At 48.9% G+C, this 15,894-nt stretch overlaps 2 protein-coding genes across 5 annotated transcripts; both read right to left on the bottom strand.

Annotated features, from left to right (window-relative positions):
- Positions 1–771: 771 nt before the first annotated feature.
- On the bottom strand, positions 772–7,997 carry LOC102424953 (cytochrome c oxidase subunit 6B1). Of its 3 annotated transcripts, none has more exons than XM_006098666.3 (4): positions 7,862–7,997; positions 5,707–5,823; positions 3,090–3,190; positions 772–939 (listed from the first exon to the last, which is right to left on the bottom strand). In XM_006098666.3, exons 2-4 carry the CDS (start codon positions 5,810–5,812, stop codon positions 886–888), a joined length of 261 nt encoding a protein of 86 aa, XP_006098728.1. In that variant the 5' UTR covers positions 5,813–5,823; positions 7,862–7,997; the 3' UTR covers positions 772–885. The 3 variants fall into 3 exon arrangements, with proteins under 3 accessions (XP_006098728.1, XP_023618129.1, XP_006098729.1); XM_023762361.1 differs by having other exon boundaries at positions 7,727–7,951; XM_006098667.3 differs by having other exon boundaries at positions 7,783–7,949.
- A 2,855-nt stretch (positions 7,998–10,852) lies between these two features.
- Positions 10,853–14,154, bottom strand: ETV2 (ETS variant 2). 2 transcript variants are annotated; one of them, XM_023762334.1, is made up of 7 exons: positions 14,077–14,127; positions 13,083–13,172; positions 12,906–12,983; positions 12,556–12,615; positions 11,885–12,340; positions 11,300–11,412; positions 10,853–11,078 (listed from the first exon to the last, which is right to left on the bottom strand). In XM_023762334.1, exons 2-7 carry the CDS (start codon positions 13,150–13,152, stop codon positions 10,872–10,874), a joined length of 984 nt encoding a protein of 327 aa, XP_023618102.1. In that variant the 5' UTR covers positions 13,153–13,172; positions 14,077–14,127; the 3' UTR covers positions 10,853–10,871. The 2 variants fall into 2 exon arrangements, with proteins under 2 accessions (XP_023618102.1, XP_023618103.1); XM_023762335.1 differs by lacking the exon at positions 12,556–12,615 and having other exon boundaries at positions 13,083–14,154.
- Between the last annotated feature and the right edge of the window lie 1,740 nt (positions 14,155–15,894).

Consider the following 15,894-nt stretch of genomic DNA (forward strand, 5'->3'; position numbering starts at 1 on the left):
GTTTCATTTGAAATTTTCACCATGTTTCTTTTATTTTTTTAATAATATGTTTTTTATTTCAGAGAGGGAGAGGGAGATAGAAACATCAATGATGAAAGAGAATCATTTATCAGCTGCCTCCTGCACGCCCAGGCATGTGCCCTGACTGGGAATTGAACCATGTCCTCCTGGTTCATAGATCGATACTCAACCATTGGGCCACACCAGCCGGGCACATATGTGTTTTTATTATACTACTAGAAGCCCATTGCACAAAGATTCACGCAATAGGCCTTCCTTCCCCTGGCTGCTGGCACCGGTTTTCCTCCGGCACCCGGGACCCAGGCCTTTGGTCCAGCCACAACGGAGAAGCCAAGCCTCGAGTCTTCAGTCTTTGCTCTGTGCCTGTGTATGCAAATTAACCGCCATCTTTGTTGGGTTAATTTGCATAGTCACTCTGATTGGCTGGTGGGGGTAGCAGAGTGACACCAATTTGCATGTTTCTCTTTTATTAGTGTAGATTTTCATCACCTAAGATAGTTTTTAAAATTATCTGACAATTAAGGGAACATACACATAAACTTCAGCATATACAGGTGCTTAAGGCTATTTCATATAATCATTCATTCTACTGTCTTGGCACAGAGAAAGTGGACAAATTTTGAAAGAACAAAATTAAAAACTAAACAAAATTAAAAAATACTCACTCTTGAAGCCCCTCTTACTTGTCCAGGTACTATTTCCAACCCCCCTTTTTGGCCAGTAATCCAGCTCTTTTACACACACACAGTCTTACATTTTTCCAACAAGTATTTATTATTAGTTAAGCCATGATTCAGGATTCTAGGGTGGGATGTACCCAGGCCCCCCTTCACGCCCCTGGGAAAAGGATGGAGGATGCCCAGTTCAGATCTTCCCAGGAAACGTGCCTTCTACCCGGCGGTCATCCCAGGCTGAAACCTGTGGAAAGAAAGCCAGTGTTATTCCCATTGTTACTCCCTTCCTCTATGGGGAAACCAGATGGGTGGACTTCTTAATTTTTCTCGCTTTGCCTACCTGTTCATTTCTTCAGTCAACTAATAACCCCAGTACCTACACAGTTCCAGGAGCTGGGGAACCAGCAGTGACCAGAAAGATAAGAATCACTGTGCTGCGTGGCTGGCGTGGCTCAGTGTTTGAGCACCAACTTATGAACCAGGAGGTCACAGTTCGATTCCCGTTCAGGGCACATGCCCGGGTTGTGGCCTCCATCCCCAGCGTGAGACATGCAGGAGGCAGCCAAGTAGTAATTCTGTCTCATCATTGATGTTTCTATCTCTCTCTCCCTCTCTGAAATCAATAAAAATATATTAAAAAAAAAAAAAAAGAATACTGTCCTGAATGAAACTGTCACAGCTGAACCACTAAAGGGGTGGGGGGAGGAAAAATAACACAGAAAAATCCCCAGTTTACTGCAGGGCTGTTCATGGGGAGATATGTGAGGTACAGAGCTTCAAGAGAGTGGTTATGCCCTGCTTCAGGAAACCGAGTCAACACTCAATGATGTTTGTCACAATAGAGGAAAGAAGAAATACTAGGCAGCTGTGAAAAAAGTAAGGCTGATCTATGCTCCAGCACAAATAGATCTCCAAGACATAGTCAAGTGCAAAAAGATGCCAAGTGGAATAAAGAGTAGGATACCAGTGTTAATCACAGATGTTGTCAAATAATTCGGTTCTCAACCAAGTTGTTCACAGATATAATGTTGAACAAAAACTTCAGTTCTGACAACCCTTTCATGCTGATGTATCAGCATGAAAAGAAGCGTCTCTCAGGCCATAAACAAAGGAGAGAATGTGAGTCACTTTACCCCCAAACCTCACTGCTTGTTAACATCTCAGGAAATTTTGCTGTGAATATATATATATTTTGCTTTTTAAAATTTTTTTATTTTTAATGATTTCAGAGAGGAAGGGAGAGGGACAGAGAGATAGAAACATCAATGATGAGAGAGAATCACTGACTGGCTGCCTCCTGCACGCCCCCTACTGGGGATGGAGCCCACAACCCAGTCATATGCCCTTGACTGGAATCAAACCCGGGACCCTTCTGTCAAAAGGCCGAGGCTCTATCCACTGAGCCAAACTGGCTAGGGCGTGCTGTAAATATTTTTGTTTTTGCTTTTGTTGCTGGCAAAATGGACAATTAGCACAATTTTAAAGCATAAAGAGGCCATCAAGTGCTAATGTTGTTCAATCTCCAGACAGGGCACACAGAACAAGCAACCAATGAATGCATAAATAAGTGGAACAACAAACTGATCCTCCCACTTCCATCTCTCTCCCCCACCCTCAAATAATCAATAAAATTAGCCCTGTCCAGTGTGGCTCAGTTGGTTGAGCATAGACCCATGCACCAAAAGTTTGCCAGTTCCATTCCGGTCAGGGCACATGACTGGGTTGCAGGCTCAATCTCTTGTAGGGGGCATGCAGGAGGCAGCCAATCGATGTTTCTCTCTCTCCCTCACTCTAAAATCATAAAAACAAATTAATTAAAATAAAGAATTCAGTTATCAGGGCTAAAAGGACTGACTGCCTTAGTGTCCATATTTTTTAGAGATACACATTAAAGTAGGAGGGGTGAAATGACATGCTGGGATTCACTTCAAAATACTTCAGTGACAAAAGAAAGAAGAGGGATAGATGAAGGAAATGTGGGAAAGTTTTGACATTATTCAATTTGGGTAATGGGTATATTTGGTGGTCACTGAATTATCCTACTTTTATGTATATTTGAAAATGCTCGTGATAAAAAAGGACAGGATTGCACAAAATGGTGAGCTCCACAGGGACAGGAACCAGCACTGAGTATATATCTACAGAGTGCGTGAGCAAGATGGATTTAGCAAGAAGACAGCTCTGGTCACCTTGGCTGAGAGCCCTGACTTATTGAGTGTATCAGTGAAAGAAGAAAAGGAAGGCAATTCTAGGAAGAAAAGGACAAGTCCCATGGACAGTGCGATGCCCTGTCTTCCCTCTGCCTCTTGCAGCTGACCTCCCACAAAGTCACCAAACTTCCCTCTCCTAAGACCCCACCCCTGTATCCCAAGGGCCCCAGCAGGAATCACTTACCCAGGATATGGGACACAGGGACTTGTACACACGCCGGTACCATTCACACACAGAGACATCACCCCCTTTAGCAGTCATTGCCTTCTCACAGCGGTGGAAGTCTGTGAAAAAAGGGGTTCAGGTTCAGCCCAAAGGACTAGGACACTTTTTAAAAAAAAAATACTTTTATTGATTTCAGAGAGGGAAGGAGAGGAAGAGAGAGATAGAAACATCAATGATGAGAGAGAATCATTGATCTGCTGCCTCCTGCACGTCCCCTACTGAGGATCGAGCCCTCAACCTGGGCATATGCCCTTGATTGAAATCGAACCTGGGACCCTTCAGTCCGCAGGCCAATGCTCTATCCACTGAGCCAAACCAGCCAGGACTGGAACACATTTTTTAACAAAACTCATAGAAATACCCTTTTACCAGATACACACACACACACACAATTTTACAAAGAATGTATACCCTTACAAGTGCACTAAAAAGGGTTAGATATAAATCACTAAGTTGACTTTGCAAACTCTAGAGAACTGCTGTTTAACTGGAAATCTCTGGGGTCAGGCCCTAGGAGGTTTCACTCAGTGGGTAAGAGCACTGGCCCATGGACTGAAGGGTCCCGGGTTCGATTCCAGTCAAGGGCATGTAGCTCGGTTGCAGGCTCTATCCCTGGTCCTGGTTGGGGCACGTATGGGAGGCAACCAATTGATGTTTCTCACTCTCTGTCTTTCCCCTTCCCTTCCATTCTCTCTAAAAATCAATGGGAAAATATCCTTGGGTGAGGATCAACAATAAATAAATAAATAAATAAGTTATTTGCTAAAAAACAAAAAACAAAACTCTGGGGTCAAGACTGATGGGGCAATATGAGGGGCATGTGCAGGGATAATGGAAATCCAGAACCAGGGCAAAGGAAGAGGAAGATAGTCTTGATGCTAAAATGCTAGTCTGAGAAAGGAAGACAGGCATGGGATAATCTGGTTTTTAAAAGTAAGCAATTAAGCCCTAGCCAGTTTGGCTCAGTGGATAGAGCGTCAGCCTGCGGACTAAAGGGTCCCAGGTTCGATTCTGGCCAAGGGCACATGCCCGGGTTGTGGGCTCGATCCCCAGTGGGGGGCGTGCAGGAGGCAGCTGATCAATGATTTTCTCTCATCGATGTTTCTATCTCTCTCCCTCTCCCTTCTTCTCTGAAATCAATAAAAACATATTAAAAATGAATAAATAAATTTTTAAAAAGTAGGCAATTAAACCCGGTTGATATGTCTCAGTGGTTGAGCATCAACTCAATAACAAAAGGGTCACTGGTTCAATTCCCCAATCAGAGCACATGCCCCAGCTTTTGGGCTCAATCCCCAGTGGGGGGCGTACAGGAGGCAGCCAATCAATGATTCTCTCTCATCAGTTTCTATCTCTCTATCACTCTCCTTTCCTCTCTCTCTAAAAATCAATAAAAACACACTTTTTTTGAAAGTAAGCAATTAATTAGCCTTGGCCAGGTAACTGTGTTGGTTATAACAGTGTCCAGATACGCCAAGGTTGCAGGTTCGATCCCTGGTCAGGGCACATACAAGAATCAACCAATGAATGCATAAATAAGCGGAACAATGAATTGATATTTCTCTCTCTCTCTCTCTCTCCAATAAAAAAATAAATGCATAAGTAAATGTAAGCAATTAATTTTTTAAAAATCAATCCAGGTATTCCACTTCTGGGCACATTCCTTAGAGAGAAAAGCATTCACATGGACATCAGATTACACCTACAAGAATGTATATAGCAGCATTACTCCTAAGAGTCCCAACCTGGAAACCACACAAGTGACCATGAATAAAGTGTGGAAAACTTTACAGCAATGAAAATGAGCAAACTACATATCATAGCACAGCTGAAACTTCAAAACTGTTGACTTAAAAAAAATTCAACACAAAAGAATACATACAGTATTTATAAAGGTCACAAAGGCAAACCTAAACGTGATGAGAAAACCAAAATGTGGTTGCCTTAAGTCAGTGGGGTTACATCTCTACTGGAGAGAATAGGGTGTTGTGCTCAATACAGGATGTGCAGTAGGCAGGAGAGTTCAGAGTTCAGGCAACATCTACTTTTTTTATCCAGGTTATAGTTACACAGGGGTTCACTTTAGAATTATTCATTTACCTGTACATTATGTTTTCTGTACTTCCCGTATGTATGTTCCATCACACACATACACACACACACACACACACACACACACATCTTATTTTTAAAACTGATTTGAGAGACAGAGAGGGAGAGAGAGAGAAACATCAATTTGTTGTTCCACTTGTTTATGCATTCATTCGTGTATGTGCCTGACCAAGGATTGAACCCACAACCTTGGCATATCAGGAAGATGCTCTAACCAACTGAGCTACCCAAGCCATGGCCCCAAATAAATCTTTAAAAAAAGAAGTCATTGTAGGAACCAAAGTTTGTGGCACTGGCCCAGACCTTGAACATAGTTGATAAGGAGCCTAGGTCCTGTGAGGTAGGATGTCCATAAATAAAAAAGGCTTGAGATTCGTGGGTCCCCAAGGAGGCAAGAGGTGAGCAACTTCAGGTATGGGAACAGGGGAAGAGCTGCATTCCCCCACCACCATGACCTGCTTACCAAGGTAGTTCTGCCAACAGTTCCTGGTCTGGTTCTGGTTGGGGAAGCGGCTGTCGAAAGGAGCAGTCCGGTAGTTCTTGATTTTGGTCTTGATGTCTTCTGCCATGTTGCTGATTCCTAGAAGCAAAGAGAATGGGTGTTAGCAGGGGTTGTATAGGGCCTGGACCTGACCATGTCAGCCCACCCAGGCCCAATGGGGACCCAGATACAGAAGATGGGTTGGGTGTGAATAAGCCACTACCTCAGTGATGGCGAACCTAGGACACGTGGGTCAGAGGTGACACGCGAACTCATTTTTTTGGTTGATTTTTCTTTGTTAAATGGCATTTAAATATATAAAATAAATATCGAAAATATAAGTCTTTGTTTTATTATGGTTGCAAATATCAAAAAATTTCTATATGTGACACGGCACCAGAGTTAAGTTAGGGTTTTTCAAAATGCTGACACGCCAAGCTCAAAAGGTTCGCCATCACTGCACTACCCCCTCCCAGTCAACATACACACGCAGATGTGAAGGACAGAGCAAATCCATACGTCTAAATGTGTAAGTCACAGCAAAGTTTGGAGGGAGGGGCAACTCCTTGGTAAAATTAGGCCTTATCTGTCACAAAATAACACTAGCTAACAGGCATTGAGCGCTTACTACAGGCCAGGTGCTGTCCTACACTCTTACAGCTTTACTGCTGCAGCCAGTCTAATAAAAGGTAAGAACTATTACTGTCACCGTTTCTCAGACAAGTGTCTAAATGACTTCTCAAGGTCACATAGTATACAACTAGTGGAACTACACTCAACCATTAACATAATGTACAATGCAGAGATTCTTAATGTCTTTGGTGCCACGAACTCTTCAGAGGGATCTAGTGATCCTTTTCTTAGCACATGTTTAAGTGCATTAAAAAATTGCACAGCCCTAACTGGTTTGGCTCAGTGGATAGAGCATCGGCCTGTGGACTAAAGGGTCCCAGGTTCGATTCAGGTCAAGGGCACATGCCTGGGTTGCCTGCTCCATCCCCAGTAGGGGGCGTGCAGGAGGCAGCCGATCAATGATTCTCTTTCATCACGATGTTTCTATCTCTCCCTCTTCCTTCCTCTCTGAAATCAATAAAAAAAAAAATTTTTTTTAAATTGCACGGGCTCACAACGATAACTACTATATGTAGCTGAGGTTTTATTAACCACTACAGTTTTGAAGTAATCATGAGTAAAAATATTTTGTGCTATCTGCAACCATTTGATTGCTGACAAAGTCACAGATGCTAACATTCCTGAGGTTGCTGCCTCCATGCCTAACAGAAGCAAATGCTACATTTCAATTAGAGGTTAGTAAAAATGCAGACGTAATTTCCCCTCACTGGAGTACTAGAACCCCTTGAATTCTATAGATTCTGTAGACACAGGGTTAAAAAACCTCTGGTACAATGTCTCTTATGAGGCAACACACAGTTTTCACCAGGGAGCCTGAGAGAAACTGCCTCTATTCCAGAGATTTCGAGGAGTCGTGGGTTTGCGCCGAGGTGAGCAAGCCGGTATTAAACTGAAGCGATCCAAGGCAGTGTAGGGATCTGGACGCCAGAGCAGCCTGGGGAAGGAGGCGCGGGAGAAACGAGGCCGGTGTAGAACACCAGCGGCTGGGACACAGATGGGTCGGAACAGTAAAATGGGACGAGATCTTGACCCGCTATTTGGGTGAGGGTGGGTCCGGATGACACTGTGACCCCTCCAACGCCCAAGGGGAGAGGAGGGGCCAGACACCAGGGCGCTAGGCTGCGGCCCTGGCAAACTGCGGGGACCCACGGCTGTGGCCCGGGGATTAAGGGCACCGCCGTCCAAACCACTGAGTCCAAATCATGGTCGCTGGCTAAGCAGCTTAAGACCTCTGAGCCTCCGTTGCCTCACTGTCAAAAGGGACAATTACAGGCTGGGGAGAAGGGGGAGGACTAAATGAATTAATATAAGTCACTTGGAATGTTGCCCGGCATTAAGGGAGAACTAAACGTTAGCTATGACTACTAACCCACCAGAACCCCAGGCCCCCGCAGGAGGCCGAACGCCGCCGTCCGGAAACCTCACCTCGTTCTCGGGGAAGCTAGGATCCGGTTCCTCAGTCCCCCAGGATGGGATGCCGGGCACCCGAACCCTCGGCACTCACCTAAAGACGCCCCTGAAGCCGCTCGCAGCTCAATGTGACCTCAGCTAAGAGACTCCTCCGTCTGACCGGAAGCGGAATTAAAACGGGCCGGAAGCCGGCGGGATAGGTGAGTCTTTCCCCCGGCTAGAGCGCCCTCGGAAAGGCGGTCCCTGAGGCCAAGTAAGACTACGCCCATTCATGAGAGCCCCAGTCTTCTATTGGGCTGATAGCTGTTCATCAACACTCCAGGCCCAATCATGAACTTGCACCGGCTAGTGACAGGTTCTCATCACTTCCTTGGCTTTACCTGGAGAAAGAAATTCTGTCTGGGTCCTGGTGCTGGCTCGAGAGTGGGCCTGGGAAAAGACCCAAGCGGGAGTACCCTTTTCGTGCAAGTTTTATTTGTTGAATGCCAGGTACTTTTGTAAGGGTTGGGGATGCATCCTTGAACAAAAGACAACCCATACCCTCTTTATGATTATTTGAGGTCAATTGTTGGGGTATTGAAAAAGAACCAGCCTTTCTCGCAGGGTCATTTGTCATGTTAAGAGGAATGCCAGGACTCCACTTCCAAACCCCAGAAAGATTTGGGTGGCTGAGGACTCAGAAATCAGTCCTGCATCACGGAGAGGAGGGGTTAAGAATTAAAACTGGGTTCTGTGAAGGATCTGGCAGAAATCGGTCCATCTGGGAAATTGGCAACTCTATTCTTTGTCCTTGACTCCTATCTTTCTCTCACGCCTTATAGCTGATCTATCTAGAAATCCTGTTGGCTCTGCCTTTAAAAATATACTCAGAATCTTCTGCCATCTGGTTCAAGTCACCAGCACCTCCAGCCTGGACTATGACAGTAGCCCACTCCCTGGCTTCCCTACTGCCCTCCACAATCAAGTCCACTCAGCCAGAGGGACCCTGCTAACACCTGCCAGATCATTCCCCCTCCTTAACTTAGAACCCTACCCTGGTGTCTGGTCTGACTTTTAATCTAAAGCAAAAGTCCTTACAAGTGACCTACACAGTTGGGCCCCCCTTTTTACCCTCATCTCTGTAAAAACTGAAAAAAACCTTATTCAAAATGGAGTTGGAAAATCCTGAAGGGAGAGTTCTCATGCACGCATAATGAAAAAGAAAGATAAGAATTATTTTTAAAAAATATTTTTATTAATATCAGAGAGGAAGGGAGAGGGAAAGAGAGGTAGAAACATCAATGGTGAGAGAGAATCATAGAGAGGCTGCCTCCTGCACGCCCTCCACTGGGGATTGAGACCTAAACCTGGGTATGTGCCCTGACCCGTAATCAAAATGTGACCTGGTTCTAGGTAGACTCTCCCTAGAGCAGTGATAGCGAACCTATGACACGTGTGTCAGAGGTGACACGCGAACTCATTTTTTTGGTTGATTTTTCTTTGTTAAATGGCATTTAAATATATAAAATAAATATCAAAAATATAAGTCTTTGTTTTACTATGGTTGCAAATATCAAAAAATTTCTATATGTGACACGGCACCAGAGTTAAGTTAGGGTTTTTCAAAATGCTGACACGCCGAGCTCAAAAGGTTCGCCATCACTGGACTAACCATTTGAAATTGCCATCTTGTCAGCCTCTATCTCCCTTCTCTACTTTATTTCTCCATAGCACTTATCCTCTCAGACATGACATCCTTTTATTGTGTTTACCTTCTTTTGTAAAAGCGGGTCTAGGGGCCTAGTCAATGTAATAGAAGATCGTAAAGGAGCAATTTTTGTCTTATTCACCATTGTATCTCCAGCACCTGAAATATCACCTGGCACATAGGAGGTACACTATAAATATTTGTTGAAAGAGTGAATTTCTTGTGTGAATAAAGCGCCTAATGTGGACTGGACAAAGGAGCTGTGGGAAAGAACTGCTTTCATCCTCCTCTTGGTCTGGCCTCCAAACCCTCCCATATACTGTGTTGGGTGCAGTGCCCAGGCCTTACTGGGTTAGGGGCTTCTTATATTCTGTGTTCATCAACATTGTAATTATTTGTGGAACTACCTGTTTATATGCCTTTATTCACTCCCTTCAACAAAATCTTCCTAAAGCCCAAATCCTTTCCATGATTAACCTCTCTATGGTTCCCCTGTGACCTCAGGACAAAATCCAGGCTCCTTAGCATGGCCCCACAGATTCTTTGTGAACTGACCCAGGGTCCTCTCTCCAACCACAGTGATATTTCAGTTCATTGAACAGTGCTATGAGATCTCCTACCTCCAGGCCTCTGTCCATGCTGCTTCTTCTGCCTGGAACATTCTTTGCCTGACTTCTAAAATCAGCTGTTTTTTCCCTCCTGGAAGCCTTTCCTGACCTCCTCTTCCCCAGGCAAGGTAAGGTTCCTCCTTTTGGATCCCTCCATACCCTGGAGTTTTCCTATCCCAGCCCTGACCACTCTGGGCTGTCCCTGTCTGGTGATGAGTCTGTCTCCCTTAAGGGCAGGGTCCAGAGTTGCCTTAGTCACTGTTGTATCACCAGCATTCTCCACAGGACCACTCAGAAAGCTCTCTAGGGGCTCAGTGGTTCCCAGAATGGGCAGGCTCTTCTTGGAGTCTAGGTCTGAGTTCTATGTTCCCCAGCTTGGGTGGGGAAAGAGTAGGTGGCTGGGGGAGGGGGGGAGGCGGGAGGTGGTGGTAAGCACTAGGTCTAATTCCTTGCCAGTCCCTAACATTGTGAGAGCACACAGTAAGCCCTTTTTGGAGCCCCAGTCCTCTTTTCAAGGGGGACAGAGTAGGAAAAGTCACAAGTTAGTGATTGGGTCTGATTTCTTTACCAGTTCCAGCACAGGGCAGGCACACAGTAGAGCCTGTGGGGGTACTGAGTTAGAATCCTTTGCATGTCTCATCACACATTGAGCACACAGTAAGTCCTCTAGGTCTGGGTCTATTTTGGTCATGTGTGGGAGGGGTTTGGTGGGTGCGGGTGCACACAGGCTCCCCAGCGGGTCTAGGGACCTAGTCAGTATCATTGAGAAGGATGCAGACAGCACACGAAGGAAGTTTGACCGGATATTTTTATTGGGTTGCTGCTCCCTGTCGGACCCTAACCCCAGCGTTGTCTGGATAAGCTAGGCCGGGCACGCGGCCCCCAAAGCGGTACGTGTACTTGCGCCCACCGCTCTTTCGCACGATGTCCCGGCGGTAGTAGTAACGCAGGCCTCGGCTCAGCTTCTCGTAATTCATGCCGGGTTTTCTCTTGCGCTCACCCCACAGTCGCGCCACCTAGGGCGAAGGCCAGGCTTAGTCAGAGAAGGTGGGAGCGGGAGGGCTTAGCAATAGATGGGCAGGGTTCCGTAAAGTCCGGACACAGGTTAGGTAGGGCAGAGTGCGGTTGAGGTGAGGGCATGCTGGGCGGACCAAGGGCGAGGCAAAATGAATGGTGGTGCTGAGTTAAACTAGAGGAGACTAGGGCCGGACTGGGCGGGTCTGGGAGGCTGCCCCACCTCTTTGGGGTCGCACAGTTGGAACTCGAGGCTGTTGCCTGTCCAGCGGATGCAGCTGCTACGCGCCTCGTCTTGGAGCAGCTCCAGGAGGAACTGCCAGAGCTGAATGGGACCTGCGGGGGGCGGCAGGTGAATACTCAGGTTTTCTGGCCCTGGTCCAGGTCATTTCGATGACCCAGGAGTCTGGGGTCCCTCACCTCGAAGGTCCAAGGGTCCAGGCTTCCCCAATCGGGACCTAGGAGTCCGGATCCCCTCCTCCTTGGGGACCAGCGAGTCCAAATCCCTCCATATAAGGGATCCAAGAGTCAGCCTCAGGCCCCATCTCGGAGATTTGGGAGTTTGGCTGCCCGCTCTGAGACCTCGGCATCCAGACCCTCCTGTCTTCCCTGTTGCCTGATTCAGGAGCTCAGGTCTTCGTCCCTTGCTCCCTAGAAGACTGACTACCTTGGACTCCGGAGTGCGGGCTTAGGCACCTAAGTCCCGCCCTCTCCGCCAGTTTCCCGGGTCCCACCCCCTTCGGCGTCCAGGCCCGCCTCCCTAGACTCCAGCTTCGCTCCCTGCAGACCAAGTCTCCGGACCTCTCACCTCGGTGGTTAGTTTTGGGGTAACGAGCCAAACTTGCGCGGTCCAACTGCTGCTTCGGTTCGGAGGAAGCGGTGAGATCGGAACTCTGGTGCTCCTTGGAAGAGGTGGGGCAAGCCGTATGCAGCCCCGAGTCCCAGGAGGTGGGACAGTCCGAGCCCCCAGGCCCGCCCCAGGGAATGGAGTCGGCGCGCCCCTCCGCGCGGAGGCCCTGGCTCCAGTATGCGGCGCCGTGGGAGCCAAAGGGACAGTCCCGGCCGGGGGAGCTCGCTGTGGTGGGGGCGCGCATCCACGAGTGGGTCCCGCCCGCGGAGATGGTAGTGTGGTGGCCCGCGACCCCCGGAGACTCAGCGGAGGGGGCGGGGCCCAGCGCCGGCGGGACTCGGCTCCAAGCGTCCCACCCGGTGCATCCCCGTTGTATCCAGTCTCCTGACCACGAAGGAGCCTGAGAGGCGTGCTCTGCGAGGAGGAACGGACCGCAGTGAGGGGAGGCCAGCTGTCCCGCCCCCTGGCCCCCTCAGGAGTCCCCTGGCTCCCGGATCTGGGCCAGGCCACGTGGAGGACACAAGCGTCCCCAGTCCTATCTCCATTCTCCCCGCAAAAGTCAGGGAAGCTAAACTTCAGCCATGGTGGAAGACCCCAGACTCCTTCCCCGCCTCTCCGCACACACTCACCCGCCCCCCATGGAGTTTCTGGGTGCGGTGACGCGGAGCTCCGGTCCCAATGTGGGAGTCCTACGAGGGGTAAAGATGTAGCTGAGTTTAGGGAAGGGTGTGAGCAATGCCTCGAGCACCCCCGCAACCAGTCACCCAGTAGTCTTTATTTGTCGGCGACTGGGAGTCCCTATTACCCCCCGCCCCTACTCATGCAGACCTAGGACTCAGGACCCAGCCCCCTCCTCTTTCAGCCTCAGGAGTTCAAGCCCGCAGCCCTCTCCCCACTAAACCCCAGGAGTCCAGGCACGCCCCCTTCCTCCCTCAGACCTAACCTTCCCCAGCACCCAGGGGGCCCAGCTCACAAACACCTTTCCAGCATGTCTCTTCTGTCAGTGTGTCCCCTTGGAGCGCCACTTCAGGGAAACAGAAGCCGAGCTCAGCTCCTTCTGCAGGCAATCAGATTCGGGCTGGTCAGGGTCAGCAGAGGCCCCCATCTGGGCACCCCCCCCCCCACACACACACACAGTTCAGCCCCACAAACCTACCCAGCCTTGACAGCGTGTTTCCCAGGGGCACTTCCTGTGGTGATGCTTCATCCCACTTCCACAAGTCCATGGATGCTTGTTGTGAATGTTCTGGGCAGGGGCGAGGAAAGGCACAGGGTGAGCTGGGGACACTAGGGACCCTGCAGTCTGGGCCCCAGCCCTTGCTTCTCTCAGACACAGTAGTTCGGCCCTCTGCTCCCTTCTTCCCCAGGACCCTGGAATCTTGGCCTCCAGTGTCCTTTTTGCTCAGACCAGGAGGGACCTCAGCCCTTTTTCCTCAGACGCAGTAGTCCAGACCTCCAGTCCCCAGTTCATGATGGCTCACCTCTGGTGGGTTCCTCTGTCCCCACCTGGGGGTCTCAGCCCCATTTCATACCATGCATCCCCTCCCCTGGGGGCCTGGACAGGGGGGAATTTTCCAAGACGTCAGAGCTGGGGGTTGAAGCTAGGTCGAGTTGCAGGGGGCTGGGCGGGGCTGAGCTACACTCCTCTCGCCTCCCCCCCCTCAGGGATGGCCGCCTGCCTCCTGTAGCTGGGGCTGTCCTGCTGCAGGGATGGCTAGGACTTGGACAGAAGCTTGGGGAACAGCAGGCTGGGCAATGGGGGATGCAGGGGGGTGATGGGAGTGGGACAGGGGGCTTGGCGGACAGGTTCTCCATCTTGGGGACCTGATTCTGCGAAATGGGTGGTGGAGGTGGGGAGGAGGGTTTGGGTACAGCTGGGCTGGTCCAGGCTTATCTGCAACAGGAAGGGGGATTTCCGGCCAGACCCTTGGTCTGCCTACGTCACAATCCACAGGGGGACTGAGGGGGATGGGATGGAGGGGAGGCCTGACCAGGCTTTGAGTTCTCCCCTTCCAGGGCTTTGAGGACATTCCGGGGCTGCTCTGGAGCAGCATCAATCATAACAATAGCATTAAAAAAATAAACAATAACAACAGAAATAGCCCGCCCTAGTTGGGCTGCAGGTTTAATTCCCGATTAAGGGCACATACCTGGGTTGCAGGTTCCATTCCCTGCCCTGGTTGGGGCGCTTGCGGGAGGCAACCAATCAACGTGTCTCTCCCTCCCTCCCTTCCACTCTAAAAAAAAAAAAAAAAATATCCTTGGGTGCGGAGGATTAACAAAAAATAACAGTAATACTGATAGCTAACATTTTATTGAGGGCTCATTGCATGCCACCAACAGTGCCATGGGCCTTCATTTAATTTTCTTATGAGGTAGATACAAGTCTGATCTCTATTTTATGAAAAGAGGAAATTGAGGGAGACTTTCTTCATCTCCAGAGTCCATGCCCTTCCATGCTGTAATAGTTTGGGACAAATGGGAAATTTGAGTATAAACTGAATATGACATATAGAATTACTAATTTTCTTAGATGTGACAGTGGTATCATGATATGAATGATGTCTCTATAATGAAATGAACACTGAGATATTTAGGGGTGAAGTATTATGATGTCTATAACTTGCTTCAAATGATTCAGCAACCCTCCCCAGGTCTTTGTTTTTGAGCCTCTCTCTCTCTTCTACCCATCTCCAGTCCCATTGTACTGCCTCACAGTACTCCTATTTCTTCATTTTTCTGCTTCCTTCCTCACCCTTCCATTTCTGTCCATCTGTCTCTCAACTCACAATCAATCTCTCTCTCTGTTCTCAGGAAGATTTAAATGCACACTTTAAAACCCTATTTTCTGGCATTATTCTCCTTCCTTATCTCCTCCTTTGCCCCTGTGGTTAGTCAGCAGAGGCAGGGCAGGAGTAGGGAGGGCTAATGATATGGGGGTGGGGTGGGGTTTGAGGGTCCCCAGGCTGGGTGGTCCAGCCAAGGTGGCAGGGGACTGAAGGGCACTTCCTGCTGGGGAAGGAGGCCCTCACCCTCTGACCAGACTGGAAAATGTGACATCAGAGAGGGGGCAGTAAAGGCGAAAGACAAACAGAGGGAATTTGACACCTCTCCTGGGTGGCTAACTTCCCTGAGACTGGCATTGTTTCCCACTTCCCTCTTACCCGCTACCAATCCAGGGTTCTGACCACGATGCTCCTGGGAGACCCTCATCCCTTCCTCATGCTGGAACCATGCCATCTCCCACCTCTGCTTCATCCCTGCCCCAGCCCTTTCTAGACCTCCAGCCCACAGTAGTCTCAGGACTTTCTAAAGTGCAGATCTGTGATGCCAGTTCCCTGCTTGAACTGTCTCAACTGCTGCCTTTGTGGTAAAGTCTAAGCTTTTAGTCTGGTTGGTATTCAAGGTCCTGCATGGACACTTCTTCAGACAGGCAGAGACAAGCTTGGAGCTGGGAAGAGATGGGAGGAGACCCACAGATAGAGAGATAACTGATTCAGAGAGATACAGAGGCATAGCAAGGGACAAACAGGGGCACTCACAGAGAAAGACAGAGAAACACTCAAGGAGACTAGAGAGAGTGTTTACAGAATGAAAAAATTGGGAAACAGTCTCGGAGATCCAGGTGAGAAGTGCAGACTGGGAGAGAATGAGAGTCTCAGAAGTGACCAGTTCCTAAGGGGAAGCCCTCCTGGATTCCCAGGTTGCACCAAGCTTCCCCATCCCAACCCTGACCCATCTGAGCCGTCACTATCTGACACTGGACCAGGAGCTCTGAGGAAATGACCCGAGACTGCTTATCACCAATGTATCTCTCGCACTGTGGGGCCCTAGGTAAGTTTGCTGAAAGCCTAGAAGGCTATGAGCTCCAGAAGGGCAGGGCCCAGAACCCCTACCTTGGTGCTGAGAACACAGGCTGGAGTCAGAAGAGCATGGGTCTGAGCCTCAGCTTGGCTTCAGCCCTGCCA

Source organism: Myotis lucifugus, unplaced genomic scaffold (assembly GCF_000147115.1).
Source record: "Myotis lucifugus unplaced genomic scaffold, Myoluc2.0 scaffold_244, whole genome shotgun sequence".
Lineage (NCBI taxonomy): Eukaryota > Metazoa > Chordata > Mammalia > Chiroptera > Vespertilionidae > Myotis > Myotis lucifugus.

What these genes read in the sequence shown, in the direction of transcription:
- LOC102424953 (XM_006098666.3), bottom strand. Translation starts at nt 5,812, where the DNA reads ATGGCAGAAGACATCAAGACCAAAATCAAGAACTACCGGACTGCTCCT. An exon ending in CTGTTGGCAGAACTACCTTG is followed by an intron (nt 3,191 to 5,706) that starts GTAAGCAGGTCA and finishes CTTTTTTCACAG; the next exon opens with ACTTCCACCGCTGTGAGAAG. An exon ending in CCCTGTGTCCCATATCCTGG is followed by an intron (nt 940 to 3,089) that starts GTAAGTGATTCC and finishes TTCTTTCCACAG; the next exon opens with GTTTCAGCCTGGGATGACCG.
- ETV2 (XM_023762334.1), bottom strand. Translation starts at nt 13,152, where the DNA reads ATGGACTTGTGGAAGTGGGATGAAGCATCACCACAGGAAGTGCCCCTG. An exon ending in AGAAGAGACATGCTGGAAAG is followed by an intron (nt 12,616 to 12,905) that starts GTGTTTGTGAGC and finishes TACCCCTCGTAG; the next exon opens with GACTCCCACATTGGGACCGG. An exon ending in AGAAACTCCATGGGGGGCGG is followed by an intron (nt 12,341 to 12,555) that starts GTGAGTGTGTGC and finishes TCCTCCTCGCAG; the next exon opens with AGCACGCCTCTCAGGCTCCT.